The sequence below is a fragment of the Tribolium madens genome, unplaced genomic scaffold, assembly GCF_015345945.1.
Source record: "Tribolium madens isolate multiple individuals breed KSU strain unplaced genomic scaffold, Tmad_KSU_1.1 Scaffold_91;HRSCAF=231;Tcas5.2_LG7, whole genome shotgun sequence".
Classification (NCBI taxonomy): domain Eukaryota; kingdom Metazoa; phylum Arthropoda; class Insecta; order Coleoptera; family Tenebrionidae; genus Tribolium; species Tribolium madens.
Window position 1 is genome coordinate 8000555 of NW_025401063.1, and position 21459 is coordinate 8022013.

The 21459-nt window shown below is 31.2% G+C and overlaps 1 protein-coding gene across 7 annotated transcripts in view; it reads right to left on the reverse strand.

The window, feature by feature from the left end:
• Positions 1-21459, reverse strand: part of LOC123010539 (inactive dipeptidyl peptidase 10) — a 39481-nt gene continuing 18022 nt past the window's right edge. For 2 of the 7 annotated variants that reach the window (XM_044407516.1, XM_044407514.1), the window contains exons 2-10: positions 5198-5411; positions 2934-3028; positions 2375-2881; positions 2098-2325; positions 1827-2047; positions 1300-1776; positions 895-1250; positions 636-841; positions 1-586 (exon numbers count right to left, since the gene is read on the reverse strand). In XM_044407516.1, coding sequence (XP_044263451.1) covers positions 449-586; positions 636-841; positions 895-1250; positions 1300-1776; positions 1827-2047; positions 2098-2325; positions 2375-2881; positions 2934-3028; positions 5198-5411 — 2442 coding nt within the window. In that variant the 3' untranslated portion in view covers positions 1-448. The other 5 variants (XM_044407518.1, XM_044407517.1, XM_044407521.1 and 2 more) reach the window with 5 other exon arrangements.

A 21459-nucleotide genomic window follows, 5' to 3' on the forward strand; every position in this document is an offset into this window, starting at 1 on the left:
GAATAAAGTTAACATTTATTTGGCTTTGGTGTCACATTGAATTCAGTACATATTGTACAAATATAACATTATTATTATAACAATGATTATGATATAGTTACATATGTTCAGCAACAAAAAATATAATATGTTATACTCACTTTAACGATTAACGATAAAGCTATAAGGTTAGGCACATATATACATTTATAATATTGTAAAAAATTGGAATGCGGCAAACATCAGTTACGTTATTATGTATATTTGACGACGTAAAATAACTCGATAAACATATTACAAACAGGGTATACCTAAAAATACAAAATTTCATATTCCAATACGGGGAAGATGGACGTTTTTTAAGCTTGAAGCACCCAAATTTTGAGATTCTTTGTATAAAAATGTGTATGATCCAAAGGGTAGTTTGCTAATTTTTTCTGTATAACAATAAGGAGCTGTATATAACAATTTATTGTATAAAAAAACTTGAATCATCGTTCCAATCATCGATGATGGGTCCGAAAGAATCATTAAAAAATTGATCGATTTCTTTGTACATATGGATGAGAGATTTTTTGGAGAACTCGTGACCTTCATCGGGATACACCTGAAATTTATAAATAAAAAATGTACCAAAACCAAAATGTTAGTAATACCAGCTGCTGGAACAACACTTCTTGTTGTATTAAAGCCCTAGCAAACAGCAACGCATGTTGTGGCGTTACCGAAGTGTCCGCAGACCCATGAATGAGCAAAAATCGACGTTCGTTTAAATTACCGGCTCTCATAGTTAAATCTGCATTTTCGTAATCGTGGAGATGTTTGGTTGGAATTCCAAAATATTTTTCTGTGAAATATGAATCTAAAAAAATAAACATAGTCACAAGATCCAAAGTAATAAAAAAACAACCCTACTGTGATATTTCCAGTTGGTTATGGGTGAAATACTGACAGAACAGTTGATAACTTGATAAAAATCTTCGAGTAGCATCATTGTCGCGACATATCCGCCATAACCTCTTCCAACAGTACAAATTTTTGTTCTATCAATGAATTTGAAGGTGTCTCTCAGATAAGTCAGAACTGCCAATTGGTCTTGAACTTCAACGGAACCGATCTTATGTTGAATTTCTCTCCTCATTCTTACTCCCTGAAACCCTGACCCTCTTGCATCGATTTTTGCAGCAATGTAGTTTCGAGTACTGGCGAGATACCATGGCCAGGACAACTCCCATTGTTGTGAAACCGTTTGAGAGGAAGGTGAAGCGTCACTGGAATAATACAATGTGGTTTTGGTACCAACTGTGTTAAGGAGCTTACACCAAAAGAATAAGCGGAAAAGTCACTTCTTCGTACTCTCGTAAAATCGGCGGTAAATACAACCTGACTTGAGCCCTATACCCGTCTTCTATTTCTACTTGTATCGTTTTGATTTGAGGCGCTGAAAGATTTTTGACTTTTCGTTTGAGCTTCACGCCAGCGTCTAAAACTGCAAGTCTTGTATTTGTGGCAGTTTCTACTAGAAAAACTACAGGAATGTTTGGTCCCAGACATTCTTGAATGTAATATTTATAATTTTTGCTGAAAATGATGTTGTTGAAGTCGCACGCATAATTTACAAGTAAGCTATTATTAATCATCGTCTCGTTCATGTAGTCTTGAAAGTAGACGTAAGTCATATTGGGATCGATTCGAGGTTGACAAGTCATGCAAGTCCATTGTTGTGAGGAATTCGTATCGCCTATTTTGAACAAGTGACGAACTCCAGGGGCGTTCTCATTTGTCGCCAAAGCATATCTAGAATGAGATCAGCCACACAAGTCTCGAATCATAAAATCAAGTCTTACATTAGGTTTTTTTGTTCGTCCCACGCGAGGATACGACTTAATTCAAAAGCACCGTGTGTCAAGGGGATCACGTTGTTGTTGAAAAGTAAACAAGCGTGCATATAATGGCCATTATCGCCGTCTTTCACGGGAAGTCTTACTAAAGCTTGATTTCCATTATGGGAGAAAACCGGGTGAAAAATTCGCTCAGACCAACCGATGTGTTCTCTTTCAATGTGAAACTGAAAAAAGCTTCCAACATCAAAGCAACCATTAGTCACTCTTGACTTACATCACTGCAGTTGTAATTGTTCTGGGGTTTGCATGTTAATATGACCGAAACGTTCTGATGTCTGTTTAACCAAATTATAGCAACATTCTGTTCCCCAAGGAAACTAGCACTAGTTATATAACTTCCAATTTCAACACTGTTTGTTGGCTTTAGCTCCACGGGGAACAGATACTTTGGTCTAGTTAAATTGACCATCCAGACGGTTACTTCAGGATTTGGGGTTTCCACCTAACAAAGCAGCTTTATATTTTGATAATTGAAAAAGTTTCAATCTTACCGTGGGAAACCTAAACGATTTTATTTTTGGATAAGTGACTTTGGGGTTGCCACTGTCGTACCAAGGGTATTTGTACTCTCCCACTTGAGTGTCGTTGAATGTAATATAGAGAAGATATAAGCTATTCGGCGAGAACCACACAGTGTGAGAAGTTTTGAGTATTTCATTTTCGTACAGCCAATCTGGAACTCCATTATACACAAGGTTGGGTTTTCCGGTGTTGGTTATTCTACAAACTAGGTCTTTTTCGACTTTTGGCTTGTAATAAATGTCATTATCATGGACAAAAACTACGCCTGTGCCATCGGGAGACCACGCGGCGTATTGCAAAAATGGAGCTTTATCGTCTAGTTCTCTCGGAGATAAAGGTTTTCGTATCCTTGTCTGAATTTCATAAATGTGATATTTCGCCAATGTGGTGTACTTGTAAATTTTTGTGACTTCACATATGAGGAGGACAAACCTCAAATCGCTCGAAATCCTGAAATCGACTGCATCATATTGTCTCTAAAAACATTTATATTTTAACACGATTTCGTGTCTATATTGTAAAACCTACAAAAGTAGAATTTGTCATTATTATTCTGGTGGTTAAGTTCTCGGCGTTGTATAATGTGACTCCCCCGTGTTCATCTTTGTAGACAAACTCGGATTCTGGAAAAAATACTCAATTAATTTCATTTCCCCAAGCGGTATAATTCAGATAGGTACGTCAATTTTATGATTATGCAGAGTTTCAGGAAATTGGCCAAGTTGTTTTCATGCAGGAAAGTTTCTTATTGACTAAATTTCAGCTCTGATCAAAACATCTAAAAATGGGCTTTATCAGAACGAACTTTGCTTCAGGGTATAAGTTAACTATTCAGGTTTATGATTTATGAGCGGTCATAAAAATAGCTTTCTTCTTTTATTAAATTTTTATTTATTAAAATTAAAACAGTACACGTATTTACCCTATGATAAGCATAAAATTAGCATATAGTCGTTTGTATAAAAACACATTTTATTATTCAAGATGCTCGAAATGTTATTTCTTCTGTTTATGTACTGTGTATCTCTATTACCAACTCATGAAATTATTTTAAATTTAAATTAGAGACAAATTTGACAAGAGATTTAAATAAAAGAGGCAAAGGTAAATAATAATAAGCTTACATTGAATTAAAACATGGTAAAAATGCCATTTTCCATAAATAATAAAATAAAATTAAAACTTTTCTATACTTACGTAGTTTTTATATTAATATTTTGCCCATTAACAATCATTAGGTACCCACCCAGAAGATAATCAAACTCCAGATAATAAGACAAATCAAAGATGAAAAAAGCTACTTGTTAGTTGTTGAAACAAAAAAAAATAGAAAAAACCTCAACAATTCTTCACCATACATAAATATTTGCAGTCATATGAAAAACTTCAGAAAAGTGCAAAATTTCTGACTTTTTCTTGGAGTGGATGAAAAAAAAAAAACAAAAGAAAGTATGCCCAATAGGTTTAGTATTGACTTAACTTAAAATTAAATTCTATTCTATTTATTTATTTTTGTTAAAAAAAGCTCACTATGAAATTTAAGTTTTTCTTCAACAAAATATTGTTTTAGATATATGCATAATAAATACAAAATATTGTTTTTAAATGCATTCGCATTTAATTAAAATATTTTAATCTAATCAGGAACGGTACTACTTGAGTTGTTTTCCTTTGTTTTGGGGAGAGACTTGGGCAATATCCTCTGCCACCATAAATCTTTGTAAAAATGTAGCAGGAAGAGAATACAATAAATTATAAAATAAAAGGTAATGAACTTCAGTTTTTTAATCATCTTTTTTCTCAAACCGAAAACTGTTTGTTCATTATAGGAAAAGTAAACTTCCATAAGCAAACAGAAAAAATAAAATATTCCACCTACAAACGTAATATTACTTATTACCTACGAGTATAATATTCTTGGTAAGTAAATATAAATTGAGGTACAGTTTTTAAATTTGTCATTTGTTGAGGGTTAATAAAGTTAATAAGTCCTTAAATTTTTGTTTTTTGTAGCATTTTAATTGTGTTTCAGGACTGATTAAAATTATAATTGAGAATTGAGATATCTAGGTCATACACTAATTTCATTCATAGGTGTTGTTTATGAAAAATTTATACAGTTTATAAGTAAATTGCGGAAGCACAACTAAAAATATCTGTAATAAATGAATCTGAAACTCCCTAGCTTCTCATTGGATTTCAGTGAGAATTTAGAAGCAATTTTTGTGTATAATAATTCTTGTTAACCTAATTTACTCAACAAAGCGTTCTGATTTGTTACCAAATCCCCACGATAGGATTTGAATTAACCACATTTTAACGAATGTAAAACTTTGAGTTTTGGAATGTACCAAGACCATAATTTTATCTTATAAATATAAGAAAGAGAAAAACCATGAAGATTCCCAGGCGAAACGTTTCTATAAGTAATCGATAACGTTACTACGGTAACCAGAAACTGTATGAAGGTATTTACACCATCAATCTTTGAACACAAAAATAAGAAGAATGATAAATATGTGTTTTTTCTCTTCAAAAAATATTATTAATGGTAGATAGCACCGAAAAGAAAACTATGCACAGAGCTAAAGAGCAAGGCCAATCTCCAGGGAAATTAATGATCATTAATCCTTGAGTGTCTGTCTCTATTAGTAAAATTGCTACTAGACGACGATAGAAAAGTGCGTTATCGGGGTAAACGATGCGGTAAAGTGTTCGGATATTGCGGTTCAACGAACACACGCACCTGCTTAATATTTGACAAGCACCTTCGTTACATTTAGGACATTTACCTGTAAGCCAGGTCCCGTTGAACCTGGCCGGGGGTGGAAGCTTGATGAAGATATCTTCTAAGGAAGGTTTGTTGCCTTTAGTCCTAGGCCCTTCTTCTGGCGGTGAGACCAACACAATACTGAAAACAATTAGGCCGAGAACGGCGACTATCACTAGAAGGGCTATGAAGATGCCTCTCCAGTTCCTTTCGTTGGGGGAACTGACAACCAGCTCCTGAAATGATAAAATAATCAAAATATTTGCCTTTAAAAAATTGATTGATTCGAGATGAATTTTACCTCGACATAGGCGTACGGGGCGGCGATTTTAACTCGGTTAGAGCCTTTAGAATTACTCTTGGGTGGTTTTTCATCTGGTTTAGGTTTATTTTCGACAGTCATTGCGTTATTGTCGTTAAAAAATTGTGCGTCACATCAATTTTGTATAAAAATATAATTTATTAACGCTAATATTGCTTTGATTAACACTTTACATTTGTAAATACGGTTACAAAAAATACTCAGACATTTCTACAAATCTAAACATAGCGGTATAATACCAACAATAAGCACACTTATTATAAACATTTAACATTTAAGACACTTATTTGTTTAAGAATGTAGGAACGGCATTTATTCGCGGTTCGTATACGTTTTAACATCGAAAGCACCCTATTTTGATACGCAGTTGCTATAATTTTGTATAATTATCAAAATATTTATTTCTACGATTAATTCGTTCGATTTATCGGCGAAAATAACGTTGCGATGCATACGAAACAACTGAAACACCCAAACTGTACGTTTAATGTAAAGCTCCGGTGGAAAGCCAATAGAAGCCAGATTTACAAAGGCAAAGCAAACTGTTTGTGGTACAAAAACAAGAGATTGTCTTATTGTTCTCACAATTTTATCTCAGAAATTGACATTGTGTATAGATTTTGACTCTAAAGTAATTCGAGACTAATAATTGGTAGTCTTCATTAAAAGAAAATGTATTGACTCGTCCCTCGGAACGTGTTTATATTTCGCTAAATATTTCCTGAGCAAAATATAATGTTCAAAGCACTTCCCCGTTGATAAACTTGTAAGCAATTAAGATTACAATTACAATGAAGCTATTCTCGTCACCTTTCCTTTTGCTTCAAAGCAGAATTATCTGGTTTGAATAATTAAAGCGATGTTCACATTATGTAAATATCATCGCTTCGGTTTTGGAAAATTAAACATCGTCGTTTTAGGTCTGCATGCAAAGAAAGGCTCATTTCAATTCATGAAATCGTCAGCATCAAAATTCGTATTGACGGGAAGCTGAAATTAAGCCGCTCTCAGCAGGACAGCTCTGAAACTGAGCTTTTCAATATCGCCCTCTAATGACTGCCGGCAGAACAAACCAGCTTTTGCTTTCGACAAAAGAGGGAGTTCAAGTGACTGGCTTTCATATTCTGTATTTTTACTGTTTGAGAAGAATAAGATGAAACTGATAAAAGATGACGTGACGACCTCGTTTGTAAGAGTGAATTATATATTAATTAAACTGTTGATAAAAATTATAAAATTAACTTTGAATGTCTAATAGGTTTAATTAGCTTTCCTAATAAACATTTTAACCCGTAGCAAATTAGTGGGTCTGATAATGACAACCGAAAAAGAGTAGAATTTTAATCACATTAAATGTACTAGGATCAGTAATGGGAAGTAGTACATGGCAGGACATGACATGAAATTAAAATGTTTAAAAATTTGACTTTGTGTTTCGTGCTTCGGTATTTAATAGAATTTCATTTCGATATAATAGCAGATAGAGAACTGATGCTTCCAGAATAATGAATTAATTAATTATTAGCCCTATTGATTTGAGTTAAAGTTTCTATTTATTTTTAAATTGGAACATTCCTGATGATGCAGCTCAGCGTTGTTTGTTATAGTTTTAGTTTACCTTTCGTTGGTGACATAGAGAAATAAAATAAAATATGATTTTAATTTAATTTTACCATTTAATAGTCAATAGTGCTTTTTATTACCCAATTCGGAGAATGATATTCGCAATTAAATGAAAATAGAATTAAAATGATCGTCATTAATTAAATGAGTTTATTTGGTAATTTAGGCTTTCTCTTCAATATTACATATTTGGAATTTTCTGAAAAACGTTACATAAACGAGTCAGATCCGGATCGTTGTAAAACATTGATATTATTTGGCTTTCGTGGGCTTAAATAACGTGAACTTTGGGAACGTGAAGGGGTTTTTTCACTTTTTTTCTCATTAGGTGGGAGGATACGGTACTAAAAGATCTTGCAAATGTTTGCGTGAGGAGCAAACACAAATTTAAACCGCATTATCGGGGGTGATGCGTATCAACGTATCACAAAAAGTCAGGAATCTTCATAATCATTTAATAAAGTGGTAAATTTTCAAGGATTTTTGCGAAAAATATGCACTATTGCAAAAGTGTAAATTTCTGTAAGTTTAATAAACGACAAAGTAAATATTTTTAATTAATTGCTACTGTTCAAAACAGTAATGGAAGGTGTTTCATTAGTTTATGTAAATATGTTAATAAAGACTTTAATTATGAATATTGGTTAACATTAGTAAATTACATAAAAAATAAAACATTCAGAATATAAAAATGTAAAAGTGAGTATAACTAACGTTATTAATTGATGGAACTGGAATTGAATTTTTAGAAACATGTGTTTTAGAAAACATTTGTTATTCACTTTTGCATTTTCATTTAATGTCATTTCAGAGTCTATTTTGTTTGTTTTCGTTTTATAACACATTTCTATGTAACAAATTGTTTTAACAAAGAATATGCATGATACATGTTGATACGTGAATAAAAAAAGTTTAAAACAATTAATTTAGGTTTAAATCATTTCTTAGAATGCAAACTTCAGGAATTGGAACTGACGCGAATAAATTGTGTAATTTAAAATGTCTTGGGTATATTAGAAAGGACTAAGTGAAGTAACTGGTAAGGATATGTGTCAGCCGCACACGATTTATGAAAGTCTTACTAAGGACGGAATAAGAGAAATTCGGCGATTAACAGAAATTGAAAAGTAATTTACAAAGTAATTTTAATTGTCACTGTATATCCATGGAGCAGAAAGCTACATAAAAAATTTATTCAGAGAATGTCGAGATTTTATTGTATACTTATTTATTTTATTTTTGTTTCCATTAAAACAAGGGAAATATTGGAACGCGTTTCAAAAATCATAAAAAGATTATTTAGACAGCCGTTATTTAGAAACATATAAATTTGCTGTAATAACAGAACGTAGGTATGAATTTTAATTTTGCTGCAGAAAAATTTCGTCGATTGTAGCTACTATGATTTATTTCCTACAATTATAAATTATGAATAGTAGCTTTGAATTTTTCAGCAGCTAGAAAGTTTCTCGACAAGTTAGCAGACTGTATAAAATCTTTAAGTAGGAAAGGGAAACGGGCATTTTGGGTGCTGAATTTATATGAACATTGAACACGAAACGTTTTAATTGGTTTCGTGCTCTAAACGTCCGGCAAGGAATTACAAATCCTTTGCTCCTAGGAAAACTATCCAGTCTTGTAGTTTTTCACCACTAATATCAAACTAGAATTTACCTCATTTCTTTGGTCCTTTTTGTTGCATCCATGTCCTCCCGTGCCAGTACTTTGCACGGTGTTCATTATTAATTCCGAAAACCATCAAAAGTCAATCTCACACTTGTCTCTTTACGTCGTCGGTATGGTTCATCACAATTTGACTTATGAAATTAACTCATCTAGAGGGGTGGAAGTAATGAAATGTCGACACGGCAATAGGTACGGTTAACGATATTTTAATATGTATAAACCGGAGGGTGCGAATAAAAAATGAGATTTGTTCAAAACGTGACACTTGCGTGTGGCCGGACTGTTTTCCGCACTTAGATTAATTTAGGCTGGTGCAAATCATAAGACATTTATGTTGTTTTTCTTAAACAATGCGAGTTAAGAAGAAAATGCGCTCCGGAGACCTGTGTACAGTTGAGCGTATTTACTTTAATTAAAGCAGAACTTGAAAGAAGTTTCAAAGTTGGGGACCTGCATTAAATTTATTAAAAGACGTGTGATTGACAACATTGTTAGAATTTGGAAATTTCAGCATTCAAGAAATTCCAAACTTTGTCATAAGGTAGGTAAACTATCTCAACAATGCTAATTTTGTTGACTCAAAATTCTTCAAGGACTCGCCCTTATTTGCTTGGAAAATTAAGCGAATGTGATCAACTCTTCTTAATTGCGGTGACGCTTTGTGGAAATGACAGCTTTACGCTTAAACGACTTGTGTTTATTGCGTCTTGTTTCTTAATATTCTCAATTAATTTAGCACAACCAGTTTAAAGCAGAAATGAAGGTATAAAAGTTTAAAGTGCACACGGTGAGACTTGCAGTAAATTTCACGTTTCTGCTGCAGAAATTTATTTTCTGTTTTGTGAGGTTTGCAGAAAGGAAGATGATATTGCCGCTGTCGTTTGCATTAAAATATTTATTGTCTGGTAAAAAATAAATAATTCATGTAGTTATGAAACTTGGAATTATTAATACATATAAAACTCTTCGAGGAAGGGAGTTAGTGTCATAGACGTGTTTGTCTTCTTTTATGCAGACACTTAATATGATTGATAGTGGGAGAATAATCAATCAATCAAAGGATATTTTAGCGAAAACATTCAGAAATAGAGATAAATTTTGCAAACGTTCAATTTTCAACCTAAAGAACAAAATTGTCTGTAAATAACACTGGGGATGGAACATTGTCTCTATTTAATTTTCCAAAGCAACTGAAATGTTTTGTCTTGTAATTAGACTTTATATAAAGGAATCATTTCTTCCGGCACACAAACAATCTAAATTCCTTTCTGACATTTAAGTTAAACGAAAAACAAAAACCAATATTAAGCTAAATTATTGCTGGAAATCTGCTTATGAAATTAACGAAGCATGTATAATTTGAGTAATCACCTGATGTTGTCTATGGCTTAATTACATACCGTTTTAAACAAAACTATTTTAAAAATTATAGTGTTTTAATTAGTAAAATGAGAAACATATGCAACAATATCTACATTCTAATCCCATGACAATCTCACGTTTCTATGTGGATAAATTATAGAGGCCTGGGACTTCCTTGCTTTACATATAGAAACTTCTCTGGTTTTTCTTTTAAAAATTTAGAGCAGTTTTACGAGTATATTATAACAGAACACTTATTGATTTTCAGTTGGTTTTAAATAAATTTTTTCTACGATTTTAACAGAAAGTAAATTTTTCCTAAAAATTTTACCCCCCTTATCTGTCAAAATTACAATAAAAATATGTAAGTATAAGTGACCTTTCAAGAAGCTCTCTCCTTGCGAAACGAAGAAAACATGGCGAAAGTGGAATATCAAGAGAAATTGTTAGTTTTAAAGATGTTGGTGTTAGATCGTAGGAAACATTATACCAGGTGAATAAAAAATTTGAAACCAAACGGGTTTTTTCGTTCTTGATCACATGTTTTATATTACATACTTTAATTTATATTAATTATTATTTTCTGGATGCAAATGGTTAAAAAAACCGCTTGGTTCTATATTTTATATTCGCCCTTGTAAAAAGAAAACTAACGTTTAATTTTCTCAAATTGATAAAAGTACTTAACGTGATAAGTCAAATTTGATGTCCTAATTCATTATTTTTGGGCTAGTTTATACCACAACTAAATATTTTATACTACAATAAACTTTTATTTTAAGTTTTATGGAGATTTTTATTAATATCTTGCACACATAAATGATTCAGAAATTTAAATATAGTTCACTGACAATCTGTTTTGTAGTTGTTTATTTTGCTTGATATCGTAAAAAGAAGGTATTTTAATTTCAAAAAATTATAAGTAGACTAATTTTTGCAAAATGAACAATGAGTAATTTGTTCTGGAGTTTAATGAATTAATTAACTAATGCGTTAAACTGGTCAAATTAATTCTGCGCTGCTTAACATCAAGACGAGTAAAATTTAAGACTAGTAATAATTTTCTTGTTAATGAAATTAAATCCTTTTTGAAGGAATTCTAAGAAAACTCCAATTTTAAGTTATAATTAACGCTTCAACCAACATAAATACCAATTGTCTTAGTTGAAATATTAAAACTACAAAAGTAGTAAATTTGTAGCCGAATTAAATTTTGCAAAAATTTATGCTTCTCTCTAATTTTGACTCATCCAAAACATTGGAGTTTTGTTATCTTTTGCATACGTTTGTTAATTAAAGTAAATAAAATTACATTGAGTTTTGTTTATTTTTGATCGTTACCTTCCGTTGCTGAATTTCGTTATTTTTACCGATCAAATTAATTGCAAGCCGGAGAAAGGAGCAAGTATAATTAGTGTTCCAAAATTTCCGCGTGCTTAACAGTGAAATGGTGGATGCGACGGGAAATTATGACACTTCATCAATTAGCACGACATGGTCCCAGTAAATTTGGCTTATGAACGACAATATCGATGTTATCGTTTTTGGCAACAACAGAATCAGATGGCAGTGCTTTACAAATCTGTAAAGCGAAAATCCAGTTTGTTCCTTGGCTCTCTGCCATCAAGAAAAAATACTGTGACTCGAAACTGTGACTTGAAACACACAGAAAAAAAACGTTTGTTTAAAAAACTAGAACAAACATAAATTATAACGAGAAAATTCAATTCCGTGTTTGCGACTCTCGAATGTAACTGTTCGAAACTCGTGACCAAAAACGTTGTGTAATTGAGCAAACACCTTTATACGTAATGTAATTTGCGCCTGTATCATCATTCAACAGCGATTCCCAAATTTATATTCACTCTAAAAAGCATAGCCGGAGTTTCCGTTTTATGCATACAAAAATATTAGACAGGAATAAATAGTCGAAATGATAACAGGAAACTTGGTCTAAATGCGGCACAAAAGAAAAGGGCACACGTGAACCATACCAACGGGAATTTTTACATGTTTTGCACAATCACATAGTTTAACAATAACACCATCCGTTGCACTTTAGTACACTAGCGCAAATCCCGGGTGAAAAGCGTGCGAGAAAAGCAGCGTCGAAAGCTCGTGCAATGCGCGAGCTTTCTGAAGCTGCAACGTACACTGCGGTCTGCTGTTGCTGTTGCTACTGCTGCTGTAGGCGTGGTGGCGGTGCTTCGTCTACATTGCGGTACATGCGAACTAACAGACCACCTTAGAGATTACTAAACCGTTGATTTGACTTAAACAATTCGAAGAATCAGCCATGTTTAAAAACCCAAATGTTGCCAACACCTGAATTAATTTGAACGTGCGACACTTAAGCGGTAACTTAGTTTTAGGGCGAGCAGAGGCTTAATTGTAAGGACAATCAAAGTGCCGTAATTTGTTGCAACTTTTGTAATTATTTAATAGAAGGCAACCACTTGCTTTGAACAATAGAGGCTTAATCAGATTAAATCCCAAGCAATTATTGCAGTAAATATTTGTTTTGTTTGTGATTTCAGTTGTGGTTCAATGCCTGAATAAGTACACAATGTAATAAATAGTTAGATAGCTTTTCTTTGGCAATTTGCCAAAAATAATTTCTTATAAAGTTGTTAGATTCATTTTAATTATGTCACAATCACGCCAAGGCTTAATTTTAGCTAATGTAAATGGGTCGGTTAGCCAATTATTTTTGTGTCATTTTATTTCGGAACTGCATTTTATACTTCCTACATAAAATTATATGACCCTCTTAGCTCCGAAGTCGCGGTTACACTTTTAAAGCCTCTAAATTGTAATAACTTGAGAAGGGCTTCAAAGCAAAACTTTAGGTAATAGTATCGCTAATCTATTTCACTAGATTAAAAATATTAAATTTGTTTTAAGCTTAAGTCACAGACGAGTGTGGTGATTAGTTTGTTTGAAGCAATAATATGATGCACCACACCAGTATTTGAAGCTGTATCGGAAATTGGCTACATTTTCCACATATCACCTAAGTTGAGTATCCTGTATTACATATTACGTCGCATATTCAAAATTAATTTATTATCAGTGTAGAAAATCAATTAGGGTAGGTAGGTAAATAAGCACAGAAAAATTTAATTAGTTGTGACCACACTAGTTTTTGGGAATTTTATAAAATATTGAATAAACTTTGGTGGCATTTAATATTCTTGAATTTAGAGATTATTAATTTTGACTTATTACTCTCATATCTCAGTTTAAATACAGTAAAAGTCGACTGCAATATGATTTAATTTTGTAAAACAAAATAACTAAATAATTACTGTAAGTCTCGAATGCTTTTAACAAATAAAAAACAAAGTAGCTACTTCAAAGAAAAATTGGATGGATATTGGATTGGATTTTTAGTCTTTGATCCTAAAATAATCCAAAAGTTGAAAGTACGCTGATAATTAAGTTGTGTATTAAATATGTATGTGTTGAACGTATTTTCAGTTCAGGCGTTTTAAACGATATTCAAACCAACTTAATATGCAACTTATATAGATTATTATATAGAACGCGCTCTCCAGTTTTCTGGAAAACTTAAATACAATACTTTAAGACATTTGGTATTATTGTGTCCTGTTCTGTTTAGAAATGTTAGTAGTTTTACTGAGGATTTTGCTTATATAATGGTATTTTACTCCACTTTCGTCCCTTTTTATAAAACACATTTTGGAATAATATATTATGTAAATGTTGTTTACGTATGGTAATATATTCCCAGTTATTGAACAAATTTTGGAGAATTTGAATAAATTTATATCCCAAATTCAATCATAAAAGTAAATACTGACAGATTTTGTAATCATTATTTGTCTATTTGTATAGATTTCCCATTATTGAGACACGTTGTATTTGTTCATTACACATTCCATACATAGATAGCAAACCGTTTATTACAGCTCTTTGAAACAAAATACCTGCAGTACAACTTATTAGGACTTTGTGAAAGCGAAGTCGTAGATGTTTATTTTATAAAAGCTTATTTTCATTTTTCTTTGTAAGAAATTTTATTGTCAGACGTAACAAATAAAAATATGTCTTGAATTTATTTGTGATCGAAACTTACAACTGAATGTGATTTGTCTTCCGTAAAGACAATACATATACCTCTACTTTATTTAGCTAATTACGAACTATTTCTGGTCAGGTGTTTCCACAATAGCAAATTTAAAAACTTCTAACTTTGTTAGAAATGTCTATTGTTTTACACTTAGTGCGTCTAGACGAGGGTGAAAGACTCGCGTAAAAATAATATTTGTGTCTTCGATATAAGTTTCTTGTGTATAAACAACTATGAACTTTTACAAAATAAATAGATGTTTATTTCTTGACATCTAGAATAATGTCTATCTGCAATGTTTATATAGTAGTTTTAATAATCCTGCAGTTTGTGTTAACAAAGACACGCGTATTAATTGCAAGATAAATTAATGAAGGACGAAAATAAATATACTACTCAATTTAGGAAACATAGCTTTGAAAGCTTTACCTGCGTAAATTCATTAAAATAAGTTACTGTTGAATACTCTTAAATAAAAAACCTATTTAGGTATTCTATTATGTGAAAACTAAGTGTTTGTAGTTAATTAACATAAATTATGGAGGTGATAAAACAAACCTATAATACAAAGCATTTGAATCACAAATGAATGAGGGTAGGATTTAGAAAATAAAATTCAAGATATTTTTGTTTATTTATTTTTATTTAATTTATTTATCACATTTTTCCAAAAATTAGCTATGCCACGAAATACTCAAATATTTCTTTTCTCCACGACCATTAGTGAATAATTACGACATCATTTTTAATAACGTAAAGTAAAAATTCTCATTTTTGAGATACAATATTTATTCTGAAACACTTGTTTCTTATGAGTTTTGCATGTATTTTCATTTTATCACAAGTGACTGAAACGAAATACATACATTGCCATGGATTTCAAAACCTTCAGTGTCAGATATCAATGTCAAATAACTTGTTTTGTTCAGATTTAATTGTTTTTGTTTCATACTTTCTGGTCGTAAAGAAAATAAATGTTATTCGGTTAGAATAAGAATTCGATCTAACTCGCTAACGCTCGCGTTTGAAATCTTCCATTCGTATCGAATTTTCATTCTAACCTTGTTACATAATATACTATTCAGCTAAAAGTTTATTGTGTGTTAGAACAATATTTTTTTATGTTATTTATTTGTCTTTAGAACCTGCGAAATAAGTGAATCTAACCCTTCTTTTACTTCCTCCATTTTCCGCAGTCGATTATCCGCGAAAATTAAAACTTCATCCTCATAAAAAACACACCTTGTTGCAGTTGCAATATATCTATTTCGTTTATTAATAATGTTGCACTAAGCTTTAACAATGAGAATATGAGAACTAGTACTCTCTGGAGTAAATGATCCAATTAAAGTGAAAAATGTTGCTTTTCTTGCATCATTTTCTACTAAAGCTAATAAATGTTTCACTTATTTTTGCCCATATTGATTTGTATAGTATATAATTTCACGCTTTACGATTGTCTTGCGGTATGACATTTTTCTTCATTTTCAGGTTTCAAGAGATTGGGATTCCGACATAACACATTGCTCATTTACCAGACAAAATTAATCGATATTCTAGTCACATTTCAAAGAAACCTTTGGCGTTAATCACTCCAATAGACTTTTCTTCGTACTGAAACGAGATAATATGTTTGAGTGATTGGATTACTGTTTTATTTTAGCTCTGCATTTGATCATTTGAAACGTTCTGGGATTTCAGGACTTTGCTCCTGAATCCTGGAAAACATTTTTTAGACTACTATATTAGTAGATTGATTTTTATTATTTATATATGTAAATATATTACATACTTAATCTTCATGTACAAATGCATACTCGTAAGTACCAAACAAATACACACATAATAATCAGCATTCAATTCAAAATACCGCATACATTTTAAAGAGTTTTGGAACGTTATCAAATCTGAAAAAGTTGACTAATATTGGAGTCGTTAAAGTACTAAATGGATGTGATGAATATCGTTAACAAAAAGCGAACTTTCTGCTCGACAGTAGGATGCTGAATATTCATTTAAAAATGAGGAGAAACGTTAATTATAATTAACGTTAACAGCCTTATTTACTTATTTTAACTAAAATACATACGCATAGATGAAAATACTTTCAAACTCTTGCAAATTGTTTTTTTTTTAATTCAGTTTGCTCCACGTAAAATCTGTCATTAACAATAATAAACCAATATCAATGTTGGTTTCAAATCAGAAAGTGTAATTGCAATTGCGTTAGAAATACGAGTATATTTGTATTTAGTCTGCGGTTCTATATGAGTATTTGTATTTTTCTATTTTGCATCCTTAATGACTCTATTAATAAAAACAAAAACAGTGTTTTAATGAAGGCCATTAAAATACTGTTTTTCAAAACTTTTTATGTAATACTTTTATCAGCATACTGGAAGAAATTGGATCACTAAAACTAGTGAAACTTTTCAAGCTATTTGGTTTTTGCATACTTGACATTTCATCAACAGTTTTAAGTTTTGTCATATACCTACTATTTCCGTGCACACATTAAATTTTTTAAAATACTTTTTATTATCTATTTTTATTATATAATAAATTTACTATTCCACAATTCATTGTCAATATTTCGTTTTTTGTCCATTTCACTACGTCAGTGATGATTTATTCTTGCTTTCCGAACGATGAGCGACAATGATTTGTAGAGCTTGAAATGACAAAAGCCCATGCAAATTTTCATTTTAGTCATATTTCGTTAAAGCTAATTCCTGCTCAATTAAATCTAGTTAAAATCTAGTAAAGCTGAAATCTCCTACACATTTTGCTTGTGTAATTATTTTTACGTAACAAAATAATAAGTGTGTTTTCACTTAAGACACTTGCCGAACCCATTTCGTGTTTTACCCCCTTTTTATAGACGCCGTCGTTTTTACTATTACATATTTCCACCACAGCATTATTGGAAGCCTGTTGATTTGTTACATGCGCATTGGAATAGAGATTCTGCGGCACGGTCTCCATGACGATGGCGTCAAGGGGGCGTACCGACGACACATGCTTCAGGCGTCGTGACGCCACTTACAATGCGACCTCTGACGGCAAGAAGCTGCACTGTGATAAAGCTATATAAAGCTTTGCAAAAGCTCGCTGTTATTTCACTATTACGTTTGAAATTGTGGTGGAAGTTTTCTTCTTGCAAAATGTTTGTAAGAATCAGCAGAATTACGAACCAGTTAATAAAATTTGCGACATTTATTTCGTTAGATGTGAATTTTCCTCAAATTAAAGGATGAATGAAAAGTTTTGAAACGTTAATATAAACTTAGGACAAATTTTAATTAACTTTCAAAGTGATTAAGAGGTAAAGAATATTTAAATTATTGACCAGGAATGACTTATTAATAAATGCTTTGATATTAAAATTTCAACTAAATGAAAATTTCTTTTTGAATTAATTTTTGTATTTAGTACGTTTAGATATCATAACAATTTTCTAAAATAATGATTGAAAAAATTAATATACATAATTAGGTACGCGTTTAATAATGTTTAATTAAATATTATAAAATTTCAGATCATGTATGTCTAGCTTTTTAATCTTCTCCCCAGCATTTATGTTCTGTTTGTAGCTAGGAAATTGATTGAAACGAGTGCGACACAAATGATTTGAGCTCCATTTATCAAAGACAGTTTTATGCTGATGCATGATGCTGATGTGCCATCGTTGCGGTTTGCACAGCGAGAGAGGTATAGATCGTGATTAAATTTTGCTGCAAATTCACACAAATGAAATGAAAGCACTAACTGAAATTATTAAAATATGACTAATAGCACATAGTACGAAGTATTTTGTGTGCTACCTAAAAAACATTTCAAAAACTAGTGTTTGTATAATTTTAGTTATTTGAATATTTTGAATAATAAGATGTGGCCAAATCTGAAATCTATATTTACTACAATATTTACTTAATGTTTCAAATTAATTATTAATTATTAATTCTGAATATATTTATTTGACTATGTAATTGCAAATATTGATTTTGATATTAAACCAATCCAGATGAATCACTATATTCATTTAGTAAATTTTGTAAATTCAATATAAGTGGGTATGCAACGTTTATTAACTCTAAACATATTATATTTTTGAAATTATTTTTTACCGTACATACTGATAAATACGACACCTCGTGTCATTTCAATCGCCACACTAGCAATATCACAACTATGTTTTTTAAGGTGAAATAGGTCATAAACGTCTGATTTCTGCGTAAAAGAATAATCTGTGTAACACCGGACCTCTGCTGACAAAAATACTCCGCTATTTCATATGAACAGTGACAGAATGGCGATTAAAATGGCACGACGTATACCTATTGACGTATCCAGGGCTGTTAAGAAGACCATATCGACCGAAGGAGTTGTTTGAGGCCCGACAAACGAGGACCTTAATTCTTAATTAAAACAAATTTAATTTTCAATTAAATGAATTAATTTAATTAGATATGCATAGTAAACTTTGTTGTTTTAAAAGTAACAATAATAATACTTAATTTTTCTTTACACAAAAAATTCCAGTAGAAGAAAACTATGACAAAATCGTTTGTAAAAATATTTTGTTTCATGTGAAAGAAACATCAGTTATTTTAACTTAAATCTTGAAGCAAATTGTTGATTAATGTTGTAACCGTGACTTTTTCTGTTTACATCCATTTGTAGCTTTTTAGCGTGGATAAATTATATTCAGGCTGTCACATGTAGATTAGTGGAATGATAAATGTGTCGTATCTGACGCCTCACCTTTAGAAATTGATTTTTCATATTCATATAAATAAAATATAAGAAAATGTTTACTGATTTTTCAATTTTAATACGTTAAAATAGTGATAAAATTTTTACGTTTGTGATTTGCAATGCTAGTTTTGTAAATTATCTGCAAAGTTTTCAGTCTTTTTTATCTTTTTACGAATGTTGGTGTTTTACTGACAATATCTTCGACAATAAACTTTAGTGTAGTTCCAGAAAAGATTTCAAGCGTTCTTAATTAAGTTATTCGTTTAGCGCAGTTTGGCAACTTTTTAAAAAGTTTTCAAAAAATCCACATAAAACTCATTCAAATTGAGTTTTGAAACATGTCTTCTTTCGTTGAAATTGTTTATATACGATTTAATTAAATTTAGATACATCTACTAAAGTGAATAATAGATGTAGCAGCAAAAGTTACAATTAATTAAACAGAGAAACAGTAATCAGTAAGAGTTTTAAGCATGAAGGCAAGTCAAGAGTGGAAATTAAGATTTTTATCACTGTAAGCACAGTTTTGTATGGTGGTAAATGAGCGTTTTACAACAAAACTAAATTTCACGATTTTAGCTCTTGCACACGTTAATTCTCGATTCAAGAGTCTTGAAGTGGAAAAGCTTTCATCATCCGAAATTCGCTCATCAAGCGAAACGTGATCTGTTTCCCCGAATTCATGTATTTTACCACAACCAAAAAAATTTAAACAGTATTAATAAACTTCCTCCTAGAAAATATGTAACCAAGCATGAAATAATAAATTTTCTCTTAAATTATATTCGGGGAATCTGGGATTTACTGCTTTTATTCGCTCGTTCGCCACATGTTTTTGTTGCCTTTCATCTCAGGAATTTCTATGCTCTTGGCCAGAGTATTTCTAAATTTATCTTAAACGTTAAGTGGATATGAAAAGAATTTTTTCCTTAAAAATTGTTTCTGTTTCGTTAAAAGTTTAGAAATCGGTCGACTCGGAAAAGTCAATTTCAATTCTTGCTCAACATTCAATTTCAGGAAATGTTCAACGTAATAGGTGCCATGACGTTAAAGACACTCATTTCACACAGCAACCTACCGACCCATGTTTAGGTTTCCACCTACAACTTAATCAAATTACCATATGCTAGTGGAAAGAAGGTAAGGTGTAAATAATTCCGTCGTTTACTGGAAAATATAGCCTAGGAAGGCGCGCACTTGCTTTTAATAAATCTTCGAAATTTTCCGTTAATTTAAGCTCTACCACCTTAATAACAACATTATTATTGGCTGTGTTTTTAAGACAATTTTACAGTTTTTTTTTCCAATTTTAATTAAAACGTTTATGAAAGCTCTCGTGCAATTTCATTGTTTATTCGATACATATACTCTTCTTATTATTACTCCCTTGAAAGAATTTTTATATTAAAACATAGTTCACGCCTCGCAAGTATCATATTTTTTAAAGCATTGTTAATACTGCAAATGTTTAATCATGATTAATTTATACAGACAGAAAACGATTTATTTTTTTTATAAACAGAATATCAATACATACTTATTTTGTATAAATTATTATTTTATTTTATAGTTCAAGCAATTGTGGCAAATTCTTCATTATATGAAAAATAAATGTTTTCACAATATTATTTTTTCTTTTAGCCGCGCGGAACTTTATGTTTAGTCGTTTATGAGTTAATTGTAAAAACAAAGAATTTATTTTTTAAGAAAAAAGAGAAAAAAACAATTACTTCATTTCAAATATTTTTATTTAAACAGAATTTCAAGAAATGGCTTGATACTTTTTCCATAAATCTTATGACTAAACTTTGTTGTACTGAGGTTTTAGTACGACGTAAAAAAGTCATAACAAAAGTTTGTTTCGGTAAAACGGGAGTTTTGAATATATTATTCTCACTGATTTTGCTTAAAATCAAAGCTGATTTCAATTCTAGCTGTATTTTTGTACGTTGCTAATGGAAATGTGCACAGAGGTTCAATCAAAAGTCATTATTTAACAGATAAAGATCTGGTGTGTGTTAATAACTTGTGCGAAACATTCGGATATTCTTATTTTGCTGAAGTGAGACTCAATAGTATGCTTTTTTAACAAAAAAATTAACAAATCGGGATAATTAGAAGCAAGGTAATGATGTTTTTATTGTTTTGAGTAAACAGAAAATTGAAATTGTATGATTTGCAACTTAGCTATTGATGAATATTATTATATCGGGTGTTTCAAAAATGTGTGGCATAATTTTAACCACGAATACCCCTCTACAAATGAGAATAGAGAGCACAATATTTACTGACCTAGCTCAAAAAATAGAAAAATTACAGCTTTCCAAAAATCGGTATGGAAAATGATTTTTTGGAAATATTTTTGTTATCGTTTATCCGATTATTATGAAACTTTGCATGTCAAGGGACAAAAAGATACTCTTTGATATGGTGTAAACGG